Here is a 16,388-nt window from a genome sequence, read left to right on the forward strand (position 1 = left end):
AAAATAGGAGCCACCTAGAAAAACTACAATTTCTGGGTCATTTTTCCAAAAACCAGCCTGAAACTCTTTCTAAAGACTGTTGACATCTAGTGGAAGCCCTAGGAACTGCAATTTGGGAGGACTTGGACTTATAATTATAGTACGAGCCATTGAAAACAGTGGTAAGCTGAAATTATAATTTTTTGGGGATGGTTTGTCCTCGGTGTTTCACCTGTCATATCAGTTCTGTTATACTGACAGACATATAATTTTAACAGTTTTAGAAAACACTCAAGTTTCTATCTAAATGTAATTATATGCATATCCTAGCTTCTGGGCCTGAGTGACAAGCAGTTTACTTTGGGCACACTTTTCATCCGGACGTGAAAATACTGCCCCCTATCCCAAAGAAGTTTTAATCAGATTCTTGATATGCCACAACTATCAGGTGGATTGATTTTCTTGGCAAAGGAGAAATGCTCACTAACAGGAATGTAAAAATGTTTGTGCACAACAGTTCTCTAAAATAAGCTTTTTGTGCATATGGAACATTTCTGAGATCTTTTATTTCAGCCCATGAAACATGGGACCAACACTTTACGTGTTGCGTTTTATTTTTTTGCTCAGTGTAGTGATATAAAATAAACAATGGAGCTCTATACAGGGTGTAACAGTGCCAGGTCAATGTGCAGGGGTATGAGGTATCTGAGGTAGATATGTACATGAAGGCAGGGTAAAGAGACTAGGCATCTGGATAGATAATAAGAGTAAGAATAGAATACAGAATAGCAGCAGCAAATGATGAGTTTGAAAGTGTGTGGCGGGGGGGGGGGAATAACACCCCCCCCCCCCCCCCCCCCCCAACACGCAATAAAGACTGCTAACCCCCTCCTGTTATTGGTAATGGTGAGAGGTTAGACTGTCTTGGGGTAAGATCTTTGTGCCTCTAACTTTATCACTCATCATTCTTCACAATTCATTCAACATTATCCATAGTCATGAATGTAGAAGTGTTAAACATTCTATTCTTATTTACAAAAAAAGTGACTCAAATGACACAGTGCATTATTTACAATTCATTCCTATTAGGCACAAAATAATATGATACACAACCAAAACAAATGGCAAATGCATCCATCAAGCTTGATGTAGTCATTGCGTGCTAGGAATATGGGACCAAATACTGAACGTGCTGTGATTTCTAAACAGTTCACCTGATATGGATGAAAATACCATCACATCAAAGCTGACAGTCTGCACTTTAACCTCCATAGTCATGTGCTGGAGTAAAAAGACAAAACAGAACATTTGTCACTGTCCAAATACTTTTAGACCTCACTGTATATACACTTTCAAACGTTACATTATAGGAAACCCTCTACACACCCACAGCAAAAGCATCTAATACCCCTTCCTCCCCTCTCTCCCTCCAGGGCAAGCAGAGAGTGGATGTGTTGCACCTGCAGCTCCAGAACCTGCTCTATGAGGTCATGCACCTGCAGAAGGAGATCAGCAAGTGTCTGGAGTTCAAGTCAGTACCACGGGGGGGGCTAATTCACATTTCCTCCAAGTCTATAGGGCTAAGTCCAGGAATGAGAAGCTTCGAGAGTATTGGTCTTTGTTGATTTTTGTTTGTGTCCAGGTCTAAACATGAGGAGATAGATCTGGTGAGTGTAGATGAGTTCTACCAGGAGGCCCCCCCTGAGATCTCCCGCACCCCCCTCACCAAGGACGACCCCCACCAACTCACACTGGCCAGGTTGGACTGGGAACTGGAGCAGAGGAAGAGGTGCCACATACACTGAGACACTGTTGTTCCTCTGTAGGTTGGCTAAGCAGTACATGAACTCTCACTTTTCTCTGGTGTGTGTGTGTGTGTAGGCTGGCTGAGCAGTACAAGGAGTCTCTGTCCAGTAAGGAGAAGATCCAGAAAGGCATTGAGGTGAAGAAGGAACACCTGAGTTCTCTACAACCTGGACTCAACGCTATCATGCAGGTAACACACACACACTCTCTCACACCCCCTAGAACCTGGACACAATGCGATTACACAGGTACAGTGACGCAAAGTGAACTTAAATATCCCTGGACAGAACAACACCAGTTCCACAGAGCTTTGTACAAGTCCAGGGTTCTGTCTGGTATGGATGGCTGGACCTGTGCAAGATAACACGCACTGCAGGCAGGGCCTTCTGAAATGACGTTGTACCCAGAATGTAACCTACCAGGCCTGAAACCTAAACATGTCTCACTCCCCAGGCATCCCTCCCGGTTCAGGAGTACCTGTCAATGCCGTTTGAACAGACCCAGAGACAGACAGAGATCGCCCGCCACCTTCCCCCCTCTCTCTACGTCCTCCTGGTACAGGCCAGCGCTTACGGACAGGCCTGCGGTGAGTGTTTTTGTATGTTTACTTACATTTTGTGAAAAGTTTGATCATACGCACATCGTTAAACTTTAGGCCCTGGGCTAGTAAAGGATGCTTATAAAGAACAGGAGGGCCCGCACACTGTTTATGCTCCCAGTTCACCGCTTTATTGACAACGTATCAATCCAAAACGGCTCTTCGCCTGCTTTACTTTCTTGTGAACACGATTTTTGTCATTTTTTTCCCTTTGTCAAATGATCAATTTTGTGGAGGGACAAGTCTTGGGACATGTGGTTTTCATGTTTCTATTTGTGTGTGTTTCAGATAAGAGCCTGAGTGTGTCCATCAGTGGAGATGTGGACGAGGCCAAAGCTCTGTCTAAACCTCCAGAGGACTCCCAGGGTAACACTGCAGCATGCCTGCATGCCTGTTAATGACGTGTGTGTGTGTGCTCGACAGGGCAGTGATTATTTTTTGACTGGGCAGTGGTGAATTAATTAATTGTGTTGGTATTGAAATGTGTGTGTGTGTTCTGATTTCTCTCCTCTCTAGATGATGATTCTGGTGACTCTGATGCAGAGGAGGAGCAGGAGAAGACGGTCTGTCCAACACCATACTGCCACTAGAGGCCCTTCTAATACCATTCTGTACACACACAGACACGCGCACACACACGTCAGTGTCAACGAGTTCACCTCTCCTCTGCGCACATTGTTCCAACAACCTCTGCTGACACACACACACACAATGTTATAGCAGACAGGGAAAGGAGGTCTATTGATCGCTTCCTGACAGGTGCCATGTGATGGGTTCTGGGAAGCATGGATAAGATGGGTCACTGTAACCCAAGCCCACCCACAGTTGGCAGTCATACTCTTCACTCTCACACGTGTGTCATACTCCTCACACACACACTCCTTCACACACACCTTACACACTCCAACACATACAGCCAAGTTTTTTAAATAATTTATTTATTCATCTTTTTGCTGAAGACAACTGTCTGTGATTTGCTTGGTCACATTACTGCTGCTCTGTCACTACACCTCAGCTGACCCTCCCTCCCTTCATCTATTCTTTCTCTGTGAAATAATTCTGAGGTGAAGGGCAAGCCCAGGTTAACTCTGTCCTCCTTTAGCCGACTGCAATGATAGATCAGTTAGGATTATAGATTGTGTCCCAAAGAGCACCCTACTCCCTATATAGTGCACTGCTTTAGACCAGGGCCAGATATCCGTACATCTGATTAATTAAGCAATAAGGCACGAGGGGTTGTGGTATATGGCAATATACCACGGTTAAGGGCTGTTCTTATATTGGCCATATACCACAAACCCCTGAGGTGCCTTATTGCTATTATAAACTGGTTACCAACATAATTAGAGCAGTAAAAAAAGATCTGGGGTCATTCCTGTCATGTACGGTCTGATATACCACAGCTGTCAACCAATCAGCATTCAGGGCTCGAACCACCCAGCTTAAAATGAGCAGTAGAACATGATGGCATGATAAAATACTAATGGTAATACTCCCCCCTTTGTCTGTCTGTAGAAGAGGAGGCGACCTACTACAGGTGGTCAGCTGGATGATAAGAGACGTGAGATGCTGAAGAGACACCCTCTCTCTCTTTGCCTGGACCTCAAATGCAAAGGTACACACACACTGTTCCTGTGTGACAGGCAGCAGGACCCTGTCGCTGCTTCTCAGTCTCCCTGGGACAGTAGAGGAGAGAGGATCATTCAGCGATATATGATAGGACTGTTAGGAACTGATATTAATCGTGCTGATGAGGATTCTGTGGAGAGTGTATATGATGATGATGATAAATAGGTGGGTTCTTGTATTTGTCCTATTTCGATGATGGTTCGGTGCATAGATGACAGTGAAGAAACTGTTCTTGGGCAATGACATCACTACAGAGGTTACACAATGTCACCTCTCCTCTCCTGCCTCTGCAGTCAGACAGAACCCAATGACACCCTGAGAGACTGACACACACACACACGCACACACTGCTTTTAATGCAGCAAACAGCCAAAAACTGCCCCTGGTTTAGAGGACAACAGAGAGAGCAAGAAGAGGCTGATGAAAATGTCTAGAATAAGGTGTGACTGCTGCAGCCCTACACTGCTGCCAGCTCCACCTACACGCATTGTCCGCACCCGCTTGCCTATCAGTGGATGGATGAAGTTACGCCTGCAATGCTGAACCTCCTTCTCCATCTCCCCCTCCCTCTTCTCATCCCCATTTCCTTTCTTCTGCCCCTCGTCTTCTCCCCCTGTCAGCAGGGTTTAAACAGTCCCTCTCTTCTCCTTGGCTCAACCTGTCCTATACAGCTACCTACACAGTAGCACTACGTGGCAGAGTGGGGCAGTGACCCCATGACATCATACTATACATTGTACTATATAATTAAGTGTCAATTCACACTGAGATGACTGTTGCAGGTGGAACCTTTTGTCAGAGAGGCAATTTTACCGTCCACAGTACATAGATAGATACGCGTCCCAACTCCCTGTTTGTCGAATAGAATATACATATATACAGTGGGGCAAAAAAGTATTTAGTCAGCCACCAATTGTGCAAGTTCTCCCACTTAAAAATATGAGAGGCCTGTAATTTTCATCGTAGGTACACTTCAACTATGACAGACAAAATGAGAAAAAAAATCCAGAAAATCACATTGTGGGATTTTTAATTTATTTGCCAATTATGGTGGAAAAGAATGTTGCTGGGCAACACGGACTTTCAACTCTCAAAGAAAAAAATACTTTTTTGTCCCACTGTATATATAAGTAGATGGCATCATGCTCACAGACACACCCAGTGAACCTCCTCTCTGTGTCTCTCTCTCTCGCGCTCTCTGTGTCTGTCTCTGTCTCTCTCTCTCTCTCTCTCTCTCTCTCTCTCTCTCTCTCTCTCTCTCTCTCTCTCTGTCTCTGTCTCTGTCTCTCTCCTCTCCCCTCCCCCCCAGACGGCAGTGTGCTGCATCTGTTCAACTACTACCTGATGAACCTGAACATCATGACTGTCAAGGCCAAAGTCTCCACCGCCACAGACCTCACTGGAGCCATCAGCGCAGGGTACGTCTCAGTGACCCGTGTTTGTTGGAGCTTGGGAGTGTGTGACCTGTGCTGTAACAATTGTGTTCTCTCTCTCTCAGGGAGCTGTTAAATTCTGACACGCTGCTCAACTGCCTGTATGCCAATGACCAGGGCCGCGAGACACCCAACCCCGCTAACCGTTACCAGTTTGATAAAGTGGGGTATGGATGCCTTCCTAATGCCAGACCCCTGTATACACACCATGAACAATTGCTTCAGTATCAATACACATATTGTTTTCTTGCAGGATTAGTTCGTTTGGAGACTATGTGGCAGAGTTGGGTCATCCCTACCTGTGGGTGCAGAGTCTAGGAGGACTGCAGTTCCCAAGTGATGCCCCAGAGGTGTGTGTGGGTGGCCCTGCCATTGTGTATAGTAAAATGTCTCCTGTGCTTTCTGTGTGTGTGTCTAACCCTGCTATGTATGTGTGTGTGTGTTTTTCAGGGTTTGCGTGCAGGCAGTTCTCTTAGTGCCAGTCACATGGAGAGCACCATGAAGCTGCTGAGAGGACGAGTCCAGTCACGCCTGGCCCTGCACAAACAGTTCTCCTCACTAGGTACACACACGTCTGGCCTGACCATAAACAGTTCTACTCACATTTCTCATCTCCGGCTACACACACAGACAAAATAACCTGTCTCCTGCATGCTGTTGGTATTGTTTGTCTGTTTTCAGAGCACAGTATAGTTCCAGTGTCCACGGAGTGCCAGCACCTGTTCCCTGCTAAGGTTCTCTCCCGCCTGGCTCGCTGGACAACCATGTCACATCAGGAGTACACAGTAAGACACGCACAACCTCCCGTTTTGTTTCATCTCGCTACGCAATCGAGGAGTACACAGGAAGCGCACAATCTTGACTACAACTCAACCTCGCGCTCACTAACTTCTGACTCTCATTGGCGCTGCGGTGTAGATGGTGTCGCTATAAAAAGCACTGTGTAAATCAAGGCGGTTTAATTAAGGAAAACGTATACTGGTAGCTTACTTTTCTTTGTGTGTTCTATTGCTCTCTAGAATCTGTCGTTCACGCAGCATGTGTCAGATGCAGGTCTGGCTCGGGAAACGGACCTGTTCTTCATGGCTGTGGTGGAGAGAGGAACAGGTAAAGATCAGGGCCCAAACAGACGATTCACTTCTTAATATATGAAGACATTCCTGACGAAATGGAGGCCTCTCTGTTTTATTTGTTTGGACCATAAGATAAGAAAAGACCATAAGAAAAGTCTGGAACCATAAACTATTTATCTCCCCCCCTCAGCTCGTCTTCAGGCTGCAGTGGTGTTGAACCCCCGTTATCCAGAAGTCTCTCCTCTGTTTGCTCTTTCACTCAGCTGGAAGGGCGAATGCAGCGGACGTACAGATGACAACCTGAGAGTGAGTGTATATATACACACATACTGAATATGAGACCCTAACCCAGGGGAGGATCTCTATATTCTGTTATGTCCTTTGATGTCACTGGTTAGTCATGCACACCGGCTGTGACTGACATGTGTATCCCCTCCCCCAGGCCATGGAGAGTGAGGTGAATGTGTTTAAGTCAGAGCTCCAGGGGCCCCGCCCAGGGCACCAGCTGCTGACCAATCAGGTGGCTCGTCTCTGTGTCTGTCTGGACGTATACCTGGAGACCGATGGACAGGACGACAGCGTGGAGGGACCACGGGAGTTTCTCAGAGAGAAGATGTGTCTACGCACCGTAAGGTACGTACATACATACACACACACACGCGCGCGCGTACACACTCCTACACTCCTTTCGCAGTAATTCTAACGGCGTGTTTCTCTCTGGTTGTGTTTCAGGGGTCCGAACCGTCTGAAGCCGTTCAAGTACAACCACCCCCAGGGCTTCTTCAGTCACCGCTGACCTCCCCCTTAACCCCTATCCCTTCACCTCTTATATCTTACAGCTGATTTCATAGCCCACCTCAGGGCTTCTTCAGTCACCCCTGACCTCCCCCTTAACCCCTATCCCTTCACCTCTTATATCTTACAGCTGATTTCATAGCCCACCTCAGGGCTTCTTCAGTCACCCCTGACCTCCCCCTTAACCCCTATCCCTTCACCTCTTATATCTTACAGCTGATTTCATAGCCCACCTCAGGGCTTCTTCAGTCACCCCTGACCTCCCCCTTAACCCCTATCCCTTCACCTCTTTTATATCTTACAGCTGATTTCATAGCCCACCTCAGGGCTTCTTCAGTCACCGCTGAACTTGACCTTCTGCCTCGTCCCTGCCTTCATGTCCCCCTGTTTTTTAATACACCGTAGTTTTGTCTGTTTTAGTTTCACACATTCTGTGTGTTGGTTGGACAATAAAAAGCTAGTGATTTTGTTTGAATCAGCAAGTTCTTGGTATTTTTGTGTTATTCTTCGCTGCTATGATTTATGTTCAGCTGTATTTTATCATGAATTACCTCTCCTTTCTTCTTTTAGCTATTGAATATTTCATCATCTCTCCCTGCCTTCCCTCTCCCCCTCCTTTTTTTCATTTTCTCTGCCTTCGATCACATTATTTTATGGCTTTTATTATCTTGGCTCAGCACTTCTCTAAGCTGACTCATCCCCACTGGTTCTGGAAATACAGAGAATACATTATCACACACACACACACACACACCTAAAAATGCATTCCCTGTCCTGTAGTTCGTGTAGTAAGAGCTGATAACAGGACTACTGGTGGACTGCATCACTGCTCTGGATTTAAACAGACATTGGTGCAGCATCACAGAACCCCAGTAGCCCTCTCCCCTGCAGGACATGCATTCCATTGTTAGGATGTAGCCACTGTGTTTTTTGGGGTGCTCCTTATGCCATGGTGATCATTCTGAGGATGTTTTTTGGGGGGCTCCTTATGAAATGGTGATCATTCTGAGGATGTTTCTGGGGGGCTCCTTATGCCATGGTGATCATTCTGAGGATGTTTTTTGCTGCAGGTTCTCCTGTTAATACAGTCGTCCATCAGACATAAAGAGATGACATTTTGCCATTACAACCCCAAGGAGAAACCTAATGATCATGAGGAAAGAATTCAAGGAGAAATGTAACATTTCTGGTGCTATACAGTCACAATTCGGGGAGATGCAGCATTTCGATGTCAACAGAACTTCCTTCAGAAAGTATTCATACCCCTTGAAATATTCCACATTTTGTGTTACAGCCTTAATTCGAGATGGATTAAATGTACAGTACCAGTCACAATTTGACACCTACTCATTCCAGGGTTTTTCTTTAATTCTACCATTTACTACATTGTAGAATAATAGTGAAGACATCAATTTATTGTTACTTGTTAAGCACATCTTTACTCCTGAACTTATTTAGGCATGCCATAACAAAGGCCTTGAATACTCATTGACTCAAGACATGTCAGTGTTTTAATTTTTTATGAAATGTGTAAAAAATATATATATATATTTAAACATAATTCATTATGGGGTATTGTGTATAGGCCAGTGATTTTTTTTAAATTTAAATTTATTTTATCTTAATTTAACCGGGCAAATCAGTTAAGAACAAATTCTTATTTTCAATGACGGGCTAGGAACAGTGGGTTAACTGTCTGTTCAGGGGCAGAACGACCTTGTCAGCTCGGGGATTTGAACTTGCAACCTTCCGGTTACTAGTCCAACGCTCTAACCACTAGACTACCCTGCCGACAAATCATAATGGATTACCATTTTAAATTAAGGCCGTAACACAACATGTGGAAAGAGTCAAGAGGTGTGAATACTTTCTGAAGGCACTGTACATGCGCTCCAGTCCCTATGGAAAACATTGTTTCCATTGTAACTCCACAGAATATCACAACTACTGACTCCACTGTAGTTTCCACAATGATTGTGGACAACTGTCACATCAAGGACATCATAGACAGGACTCTAAAACTGACATTAAAGTCTAATGGAAGCCTTTGTTGTGAAATAAAGGTTGTGATGTCTGTTTATAGCACTTCTCATAATGTGGTCTCACTGCTCTGTCTTTAGCAGCACATGCATGGATGGAGTCTCAGATTAACTGGTGCATCTCCTCTGGCTTGGCAGGTTACTCCAGAATCGATCGATCTAGATGGTGTACGTTATCATATTATTTATGATAATTATGCTTTTGGACTGTTTTGATCCATGCTTACCGTTTCAGCAGGCTAGATTTGTGGAGCAGGTATAGAAGAGTTAAAATGAGGGTGCGATGAGGATGAGCGACCTAACCTAAGAATAATCGCGAGAGATGTGCAGGGGGCAGCTGTATTCTCTAACTCCAGGATGTTGTGGCGTAGAAAGCAGAGGGGGAGCCGCTCTGTTCAGGTAGCGCTGTTCTCCAGAACACCTGATTTATATATGAGCCCAGGCTATGTGACGTCAGAGCAGGGAGGGGAGGTGCACTCCTCAGCCGCAATGCAGTACAGCGCACACACACACACCCACATAATGAGATCCTCACACCTCATCTTCCTCACCTCCGCTGTGCTTCTTTTCATACCACCTCAGTTGGTGTTCCGTTCAGAACTGTTCCTTTCTTCATAGTGTGTATACTGGCATGTACAGTTGAAGTCGGAGGTTTACATACACCTTAGCCAAATACGTATGAACTCAGTTTTCACAATTCCTGACATTTAATCCTCGTAAAAAATTCCCTGTCGTAGGTCAGTTAGGATCACCACTTTATTTTAAGAATGTGAAATGTCAGAATAATGGAAGATAATTATTTATTTAAGCTTTTTACTTCTTTCATCACATTCCCAGTGGGTCAGAAGTTTACATACACTCAATTAGTATTTGGTAGCCTTGGGTTAAATGTTTTGGGTAGCCTTCCACAAGCTTCCCACAATAAGTTAGGTGAATTTTAGCCCATTTCTCCTGACAGAGCTGGTGTAACTGAGTCAGGTTTGTAGGCCTCCTTGCTCGCACACAATTTTTCAGTTCTGCCCACTAATTTTCTATAGGCTTGAGGACATGGCTTTGTGATGGCCACTCCAATACCATGATTTTGTTGTCCTTGAGCCATTTTGCCACAACTTTGGAAGTATGCTTGGGGTTATTGTCCATTTGGAAGACCCATTTGTGACCAAGCTAACTTCCTGACTGATGTCTTGAGATGTTGCTTCAATATATCCGCATAATTTTCTTGCCTCCTGCTGCCATCTATTTTGTGAAGTGCACCAGTCCCTCCTGCAGCAAGGCACCCCCACAACATGATTCTGCCACCCCCGTGCTTCACGGTTGGGATGGTGTTCTTCAGCTTGCAAGCCTCCCCCTTTTTCCTCCAAACATAACGATGGTCAGTATGGCCAAACAGTTCTATTTTTGTTTTCATCAGACGAGGGGACATTTCTCCAAAAAGCACGATTTTTGTCTCCATGTGCAGTTGCAAACCGGCCTTTCAGGTTACGTCGATATAGGACTTGTTTTACTGTGGATAAAGATACTTTTGTACCTGTTTCCTCCAGAATCTTCACAAGGTCCTTTGCTGTTGTTCTGGGATTGATTTGCACTTTTCGCACCAAAGTACGTTAATCTCTAGGAGACAGAGCATGTCTCCTTCCTGAGCGGTATGACGGCTGCGTGGTCCCATGGTGTTTATACTTGCGTACCATTGTTTGTACAGATGATCGTGGTACCTTCAGCTGTTTGGACATTGCTCCTAAGGATGAACCAGACTTGTGGAGGTCTGATTTCTTTTGATGTTCCCATGATGTCAAGCAGAGGCACTGAGTTTGAAGGTAGGTCTTGAAATAGGTACACCTCCAATTGACTCAAATTATGTAAATTAGGCTATCAGAAGCTTCTAAAGCCATGACATAATTCTCTGGAATTTTCCAAGCTGTTTAAAGGTACAGTCAACTTAGTGTATGTAAACTTCTGACCCACTGGAATTGTGATAAGTGAAATAATCTGTTAACAATTGTTGGAAAAATTACTCATGCCTAAAGTAGATGTCCTAACCAACTTGCCAAACTAGTGTTTGTTAACAAGAAATTTGTGGAGTGGTTGAAAAACGAGTTTCAATGACCCCAACCTAAGTTCCGACTTCAATTGTACATGAGAGGAACTAGACGGAAGCGATATAATTTGTCGTCTAGTACCTCAGTACTATACCAGTAAATTATCTATTTTAACAAGCCATTTTTTTTCTCACTGGACACGCACTGGTTGAATCAATGTTTCCACACCATTTCAATGAAATTACATTGAACCAATGTGGAATAGACGTTTAATTGACGTCTTTGCCCAGGTCAGGTCGAAACCATCACTGAGGCAATCAGTATATTTCACACGAGTATATTTTAGTATTAGAATGTATAATAATAACATATAATAATAATAATAATAATACACAGAAATTGTTCAGTTTGAACATTTTATTAGTTACATCAGTTTGTATTGCATATTCTCAGCAGTTTATACATGGCACAGTCATCCCTGACTTCAGAGTTCTCCTCCCTGACCTAGCATACTAACCACAGCACAGTGACTCAGCATAACCATCAGACAGGGAGCTGTTTAAGGTGCACAATGAGCGGGTTCATAGTCTCTTTGCTTTTTATAGTCAATATAATATACTAATTTATATCGTCATAAATATACACATACAGTACAATATATTCACCTGACACAATCTTTTATAGACATTTGTTGACATCGCTGCCCTTGAAGGCTTCAGAAGGTACATGGCCCTGTGCTGTGCTCCCAGCCAGAGCGATGTTGCTATTTTAATGCACTTGTTATTATTGTTGGGAAGTCAGACACATTCAGATAGAGTTTAGAGCATTCTGCATTCTTTACAGTCATACATTTAGAAGAAGCATCATATCAGGGTTGAGTACCCAGGGATTAGTAACTAGAGAAACACTATTGCTTTGCTTGTTTACTGTTAGTCTCCTACTCTGCTCTGGCCTCTCTTTACAAAGGCTTCTCAGATCTTCAGTAGCCTCCCTCCCTTCCCCCTCCCATCCCTCCCCGATAGTTCTTTGGCGTCTCTCTCTCTCGGCTCATACACAACGCGTTAGTGATTCACTTCATGGCTTTCTCTTTGACCTCAGTGCTGGAGGACTTTTCGTCCTTCTCTGCCTTCCCTTCCACCTTCGTATCCTTAACCTCTTTACTGTCAGACCCTTTAGAGGCCTCCTGCTTGTCCTCCTTCACCTCCTCTTTGGGCTCTGGTTTCTTCTCTTTCTTGCTCTCTGTTTTCTCTGGTGATTCTTTGGGGGCAGGCTTCAACTCTGCCTGAGGTTTGTCGTCTGTTTTGGATGGGGCCTGTTTCTCATCTTCCTTCTTAGCAGGGGTGGGGCTCTCCTTGGCGGGGGCGGGCTTCTCCTCTGCAGGCTTGGCCAAGGCGGCGGCAGGAGGGGCAGGTGTTGGGGTCTCCTCTGGCTTGCTCTCCTTCTTGGGATCTGGTTTGTCTGTCTTCTCCTCAGCCTTCTCTTTAGGCTGGCTCCCACTCTTCTCTTTCTCCTTGGGTTCTGGCTCCTGTTTCTTCTCCTCTTTTACAGGCTGGGGTTGTTCCTTCTCCTTCTTCTCCTCCTTGGCTGGTTTGTCTTCTGCAGGGGGCTTGGCCTTCTCCTGGATGGGGGACTTGGGTTCAGGAGACTTGGGGAGGGGGGACTTGGGAGGAGGGGACTTAGACTCTGGGGATTTGCTAGGGGGAGATTTAGATGGTGATTTCACAGCCAGAGATTTGAGCTGGGGAGATTTCTCCGTGGGAGATTTGGGGGCAGGAGACTTGGCGGGTGATTTGGGGAGGGGAGATTTGGCTGGGGGTGATTTGGATTCAGGGGATTTGACGGCGGGAGATTTGGGCTGGGGGGTTTTGGTGGGAGACTTAGATGGAGAAGCAGCCTCCTCAGGTGACTTAGACTTCTCTTTCTCCTCACCTGACTCCTCTTCCCCCTTATCCTCAGATCCTTCCTCTTCCTCCTTATCACCCTCTTCCTCCTCCCCTCCCTTATCCTCAGATCCTTCCCCTTCCTCCTTATCACCCTCTTCCTCCTCTCCTCCCTTATCCTCAGATCCTTCCTCTTCCTCCTTAACACCCTCTTCCTCCTCTCCTCCCTTATCCTCAGATCCTTCCCCCTCTCCTACCTCAGCTTTGGTCTCATCCTCTTCCTCATCCTTTACTTCCTCTTCATTCTCTTCGCCCTTCTCTTCCTCTCCTTCCTCTGTCACCTCAGTGACCTGTGTCTCATCCGTCTGTTCCTCCAGTATGACTGTGTCTGAGAGCTCCTCCCCCTTAAGCTTAAGGTGAACGGAGGAGTAGGAGAACAGGCTTGGCCCAGATAGGAACCGAGTCTCCTCCCCTTCCAGCAACTTCCTGTTTAGGGGAAGAACATGGGAAGTACAGTCTGAGTTGGGTGTGTCAATACAGTCTCCTGTTAAAAAAGATATATATATTCCAAGAGCAAGGTTGTTCAGAGCCAGTCTGAACACCCCTAACCTCTCCCCCTTAACCCCTGACCCACCTGTAGGCAGCTATCTCTATATCCAGAGCCATCTTGACATTCAGCAGCTCCTGATATTCTCTCAGCTGACTGGCCATCTCCCACTTAGTACTCTTCAGCTCACCGTCCAGCTGGTGGATGGTCTCCTACACACACACACACACACACACATACACACACACACACGTTGGTGAGCAATGTGAGTCAGAATGAAGGAGAAAGAGAAAAGCCAGACAGATGGTCAGGCAGAGGAGTGTACCTGTAGGGAGTGGATATCCCCATGGTGTCTGTCCTCACTATCCATGCGTTGTCTCTCCAAAGACTCCTTGGTTCCTTTGAGGGTCTCCAGTTCGATGGTGCGGCTCTGCAGCTGCCGTCTATACTCGGCTATCTCCTCTTGGGCACCGCGGATTGCATCCGTATTAGAGTGAGCTGCATCCGCCAACCGTTCCATACGCACTTCAGAAGGTGGTGGGGGTCAGAGGCAGGGTGTTAGAGGTCATGGGGACAGGGGCTATAACCCAAAATGATAAAATAGTCTCCTGTCTTAGGACTGGCCAGGTGCCTGAATGCTTTTCTGTATTGAGCTTTAGTAAAGGTCTGTCATTGAGAACACACATCCTCTTCTCCAAGAAGGAGTGACCTTGACAGTGCCCGTCTGTCTGTCAGAGGTCTGACTCAGATACATGACACTGAACAACATATTGATGAAAATCTTGTCAAAAAAATCTTCCAAGGAGTCTTGAATGAGGCATCTGTGTTTTTGGGGACCTAATACTGCTGACTCATAGTTGCCTGCGGCAGGAATGCATGATAAACAGTAATAATATTTTCCAAACAGGACTGCAGGTGGACAGATAGTAGAAGACACGAGTTTACACCAGACAGAACACTTAGTCCTCTCCATAAAATAAACCAGTGGACTATTTCATCACATTATTCACATCCAATACTTTTTCCAAATGCAATCATAGCCTATCATTTCATAACTATGGCGTTTGATTCGAAAGTACCCTTGTCACTCAAGGTGTCATTATAGTAATTGGTATGCACTCATAGGAGGATGCTTACCCAGGTTTAGCTGAATATATAGCCTAGAGAGTTTAAAGCAGTTCGCATCCAATTGTGATCTTACGAGGCGTCAATGTCCCAAATGAGATTGACAATAGCCTAGATGCACCACTATGTACCACTAGCCTATTTGATTGTAAAACCAAAGCGCTCCCAAATTCAGCACCATGGACAGCGAGCAATGATGCGTCACCGCACCGCCACACATTATAGTCCTATAAGACTATAAAACTGTCTTTCTCACGACCACTCTAGGTAAAGCCAGGTGGGTATTAAGGTAGATTGATATAAAGTTGCACCTCTCACCTTTGAACCATCCCTCTGCCTGCATTGCGCTCTTGGTCGCGTGGCCATCCAGCTGAGCACGGATCTCCCGCAGCGCGCTCGTCACGTCCGCCTTGATCGTGTCTCGAGCCTCGAACCTCACCTGTGTACCCTGGATCTGTGCTAGCATCTCGGCCACCTCATCCTCGTGGTTCTTCTTCAGGAACGCGGCTTCTTCCTGCAGCGCGAACAGCTTCTTGTCCAGCTCCAGCCGTGCAAGCCCAGACTCATTCACATACTTGTTCATGACGCGTGCTGCGGCTTCCAGCTCCTCCCGGCTGCGTGCCTCGTCCTCGAGCCTGGTCCGCACATGCTGGATGTCCTCTTCAAGGTGGTCATGCTCCAAGAGTGTGCGTGCCTTCTCCCCGGTCAACTGCTGGACCATAACCCTCAGGTCCCCCAGCTCACGCTGATAGTGCTCTCCAACGGTAGCGCGCCCGGTCTGGCTCTGTCGCAGCGCAGCCGCTTCCTGCTCCAGATTCGAGTTAATCAGCTCGAGGTTCCGCACCTTGTCGATGTAACCGGCGAACCGGTCGTTGAGTGTCTGCAGAATCTCCTTCTCGTTCCTCCGAGTCATGTCGCCATTAAAGATTTCCAAGCTGTCGGCAGAGGCTGCCTGGCTGTAGGCCGGGCGGTGGCGCTGGGAGGTCGTCCATGGCTGGGAGTGGTAGCCGGAGGAGGAGAGGGAAGCGGCGGGCCGGGCAGAGTGTCCCTGTGGTGTCCTGCGATAGGATCCGTGGCCGTAGAGGTAGTCCAGTGGGTAGCTCATCTCTAAGCTGGATGCAGACTGCGGCAGGGTGAAGAGAGATGAGCTTTTATACCGCGGGAGGAGAAACAACTCAGCAGGAACAATCTCTCTCTTTAAAGAGACATCATCTTCGCTATCGTCATCACCCCTCCTTCCTTATCACACAGACTAACCACAGAAACACCATGATACAGCGGATGATAGGCTTCTTGAATTTTCACCCAAATGTCCAATTGTATGATATTATTGACTCTTGATTTCTGAGTGCCCACAATGGGATGTTACAGCCTATAGGCTTCAACTTTTTGAAACAAATGATGCCCACAATACCATGATCACCAAAAGAAAAGTACATAGCTAATAC

The 16,388-nt window shown here is 46.0% G+C and overlaps 2 protein-coding genes across 4 annotated transcripts in view; one reads left to right on the plus strand and one right to left on the minus strand.

Annotated features, from left to right (window-relative positions):
• The window catches only part of LOC110525768 (THO complex subunit 5 homolog), a 20,643-nt gene extending 12,848 nt beyond the window's left edge, over positions 1–7,795 (plus strand). Inside the window, exons 5-21 of one of the 2 annotated variants that reach the window (XR_005052064.1) lie at positions 1,413–1,510; positions 1,622–1,768; positions 1,861–1,975; positions 2,239–2,371; positions 2,672–2,749; positions 2,900–2,946; positions 3,899–3,998; positions 5,322–5,430; positions 5,511–5,612; positions 5,699–5,795; positions 5,896–6,007; positions 6,127–6,230; positions 6,465–6,552; positions 6,709–6,824; positions 6,961–7,151; positions 7,251–7,379; positions 7,466–7,795. Coding sequence is in view for 1 of the 2 variants with exons in the window: in XM_021606186.2 (XP_021461861.2) it covers positions 1,413–1,510; positions 1,622–1,768; positions 1,861–1,975; positions 2,239–2,371; positions 2,672–2,749; positions 2,900–2,946; positions 3,899–3,998; positions 5,322–5,430; positions 5,511–5,612; positions 5,699–5,795; positions 5,896–6,007; positions 6,127–6,230; positions 6,465–6,552; positions 6,709–6,824; positions 6,961–7,151; positions 7,251–7,314 (1,701 nt within the window). In the remaining variant the exon portion in view is untranslated. Of the gene's footprint in view, positions 1–1,412; positions 1,511–1,621; positions 1,769–1,860; positions 1,976–2,238; positions 2,372–2,671; positions 2,750–2,899; positions 2,947–3,898; positions 3,999–5,321; positions 5,431–5,510; positions 5,613–5,698; positions 5,796–5,895; positions 6,008–6,126; positions 6,231–6,464; positions 6,553–6,708; positions 6,825–6,960; positions 7,152–7,250 lie in introns of both variants that reach the window. The other variant, XM_021606186.2, reaches the window with a different exon arrangement.
• LOC110525767 (neurofilament medium polypeptide) lies at positions 5,221–16,078 on the minus strand. 2 transcript variants are annotated; one of them, XM_036979904.1, is made up of 5 exons: positions 15,259–16,078; positions 14,141–14,340; positions 13,903–14,027; positions 12,420–13,754; positions 5,221–5,240 (listed from the first exon to the last, which is right to left on the minus strand). In XM_036979904.1, exons 1-4 carry the CDS (start codon positions 16,043–16,045, stop codon positions 12,458–12,460), a joined length of 2,409 nt encoding a protein of 802 aa, XP_036835799.1. In that variant the 5' UTR covers positions 16,046–16,078; the 3' UTR covers positions 5,221–5,240; positions 12,420–12,457. The 2 variants fall into 2 exon arrangements, with proteins under 2 accessions (XP_036835799.1, XP_021461860.1); XM_021606185.2 differs by having other exon boundaries at positions 5,224–5,244.
• Between the last annotated feature and the right edge of the window lie 310 nt (positions 16,079–16,388).

Source organism: Oncorhynchus mykiss, chromosome 6 (assembly GCF_013265735.2).
Source record: "Oncorhynchus mykiss isolate Arlee chromosome 6, USDA_OmykA_1.1, whole genome shotgun sequence".
NCBI lineage: Eukaryota > Metazoa > Chordata > Actinopteri > Salmoniformes > Salmonidae > Oncorhynchus > Oncorhynchus mykiss.

What these genes read in the sequence shown, in the direction of transcription:
- LOC110525767 (XM_036979904.1), bottom strand. Translation starts at nt 16,045, where the DNA reads ATGAGCTACCCACTGGACTACCTCTACGGCCACGGATCCTATCGCAGG. An exon ending in GGGATATCCACTCCCTACAG is followed by an intron (nt 14,028 to 14,140) that starts GTACACTCCTCT and finishes GTGTGTGTGTAG; the next exon opens with GAGACCATCCACCAGCTGGA. An exon ending in ATAGAGATAGCTGCCTACAG is followed by an intron (nt 13,755 to 13,902) that starts GTGGGTCAGGGG and finishes TCCCCTAAACAG; the next exon opens with GAAGTTGCTGGAAGGGGAGG.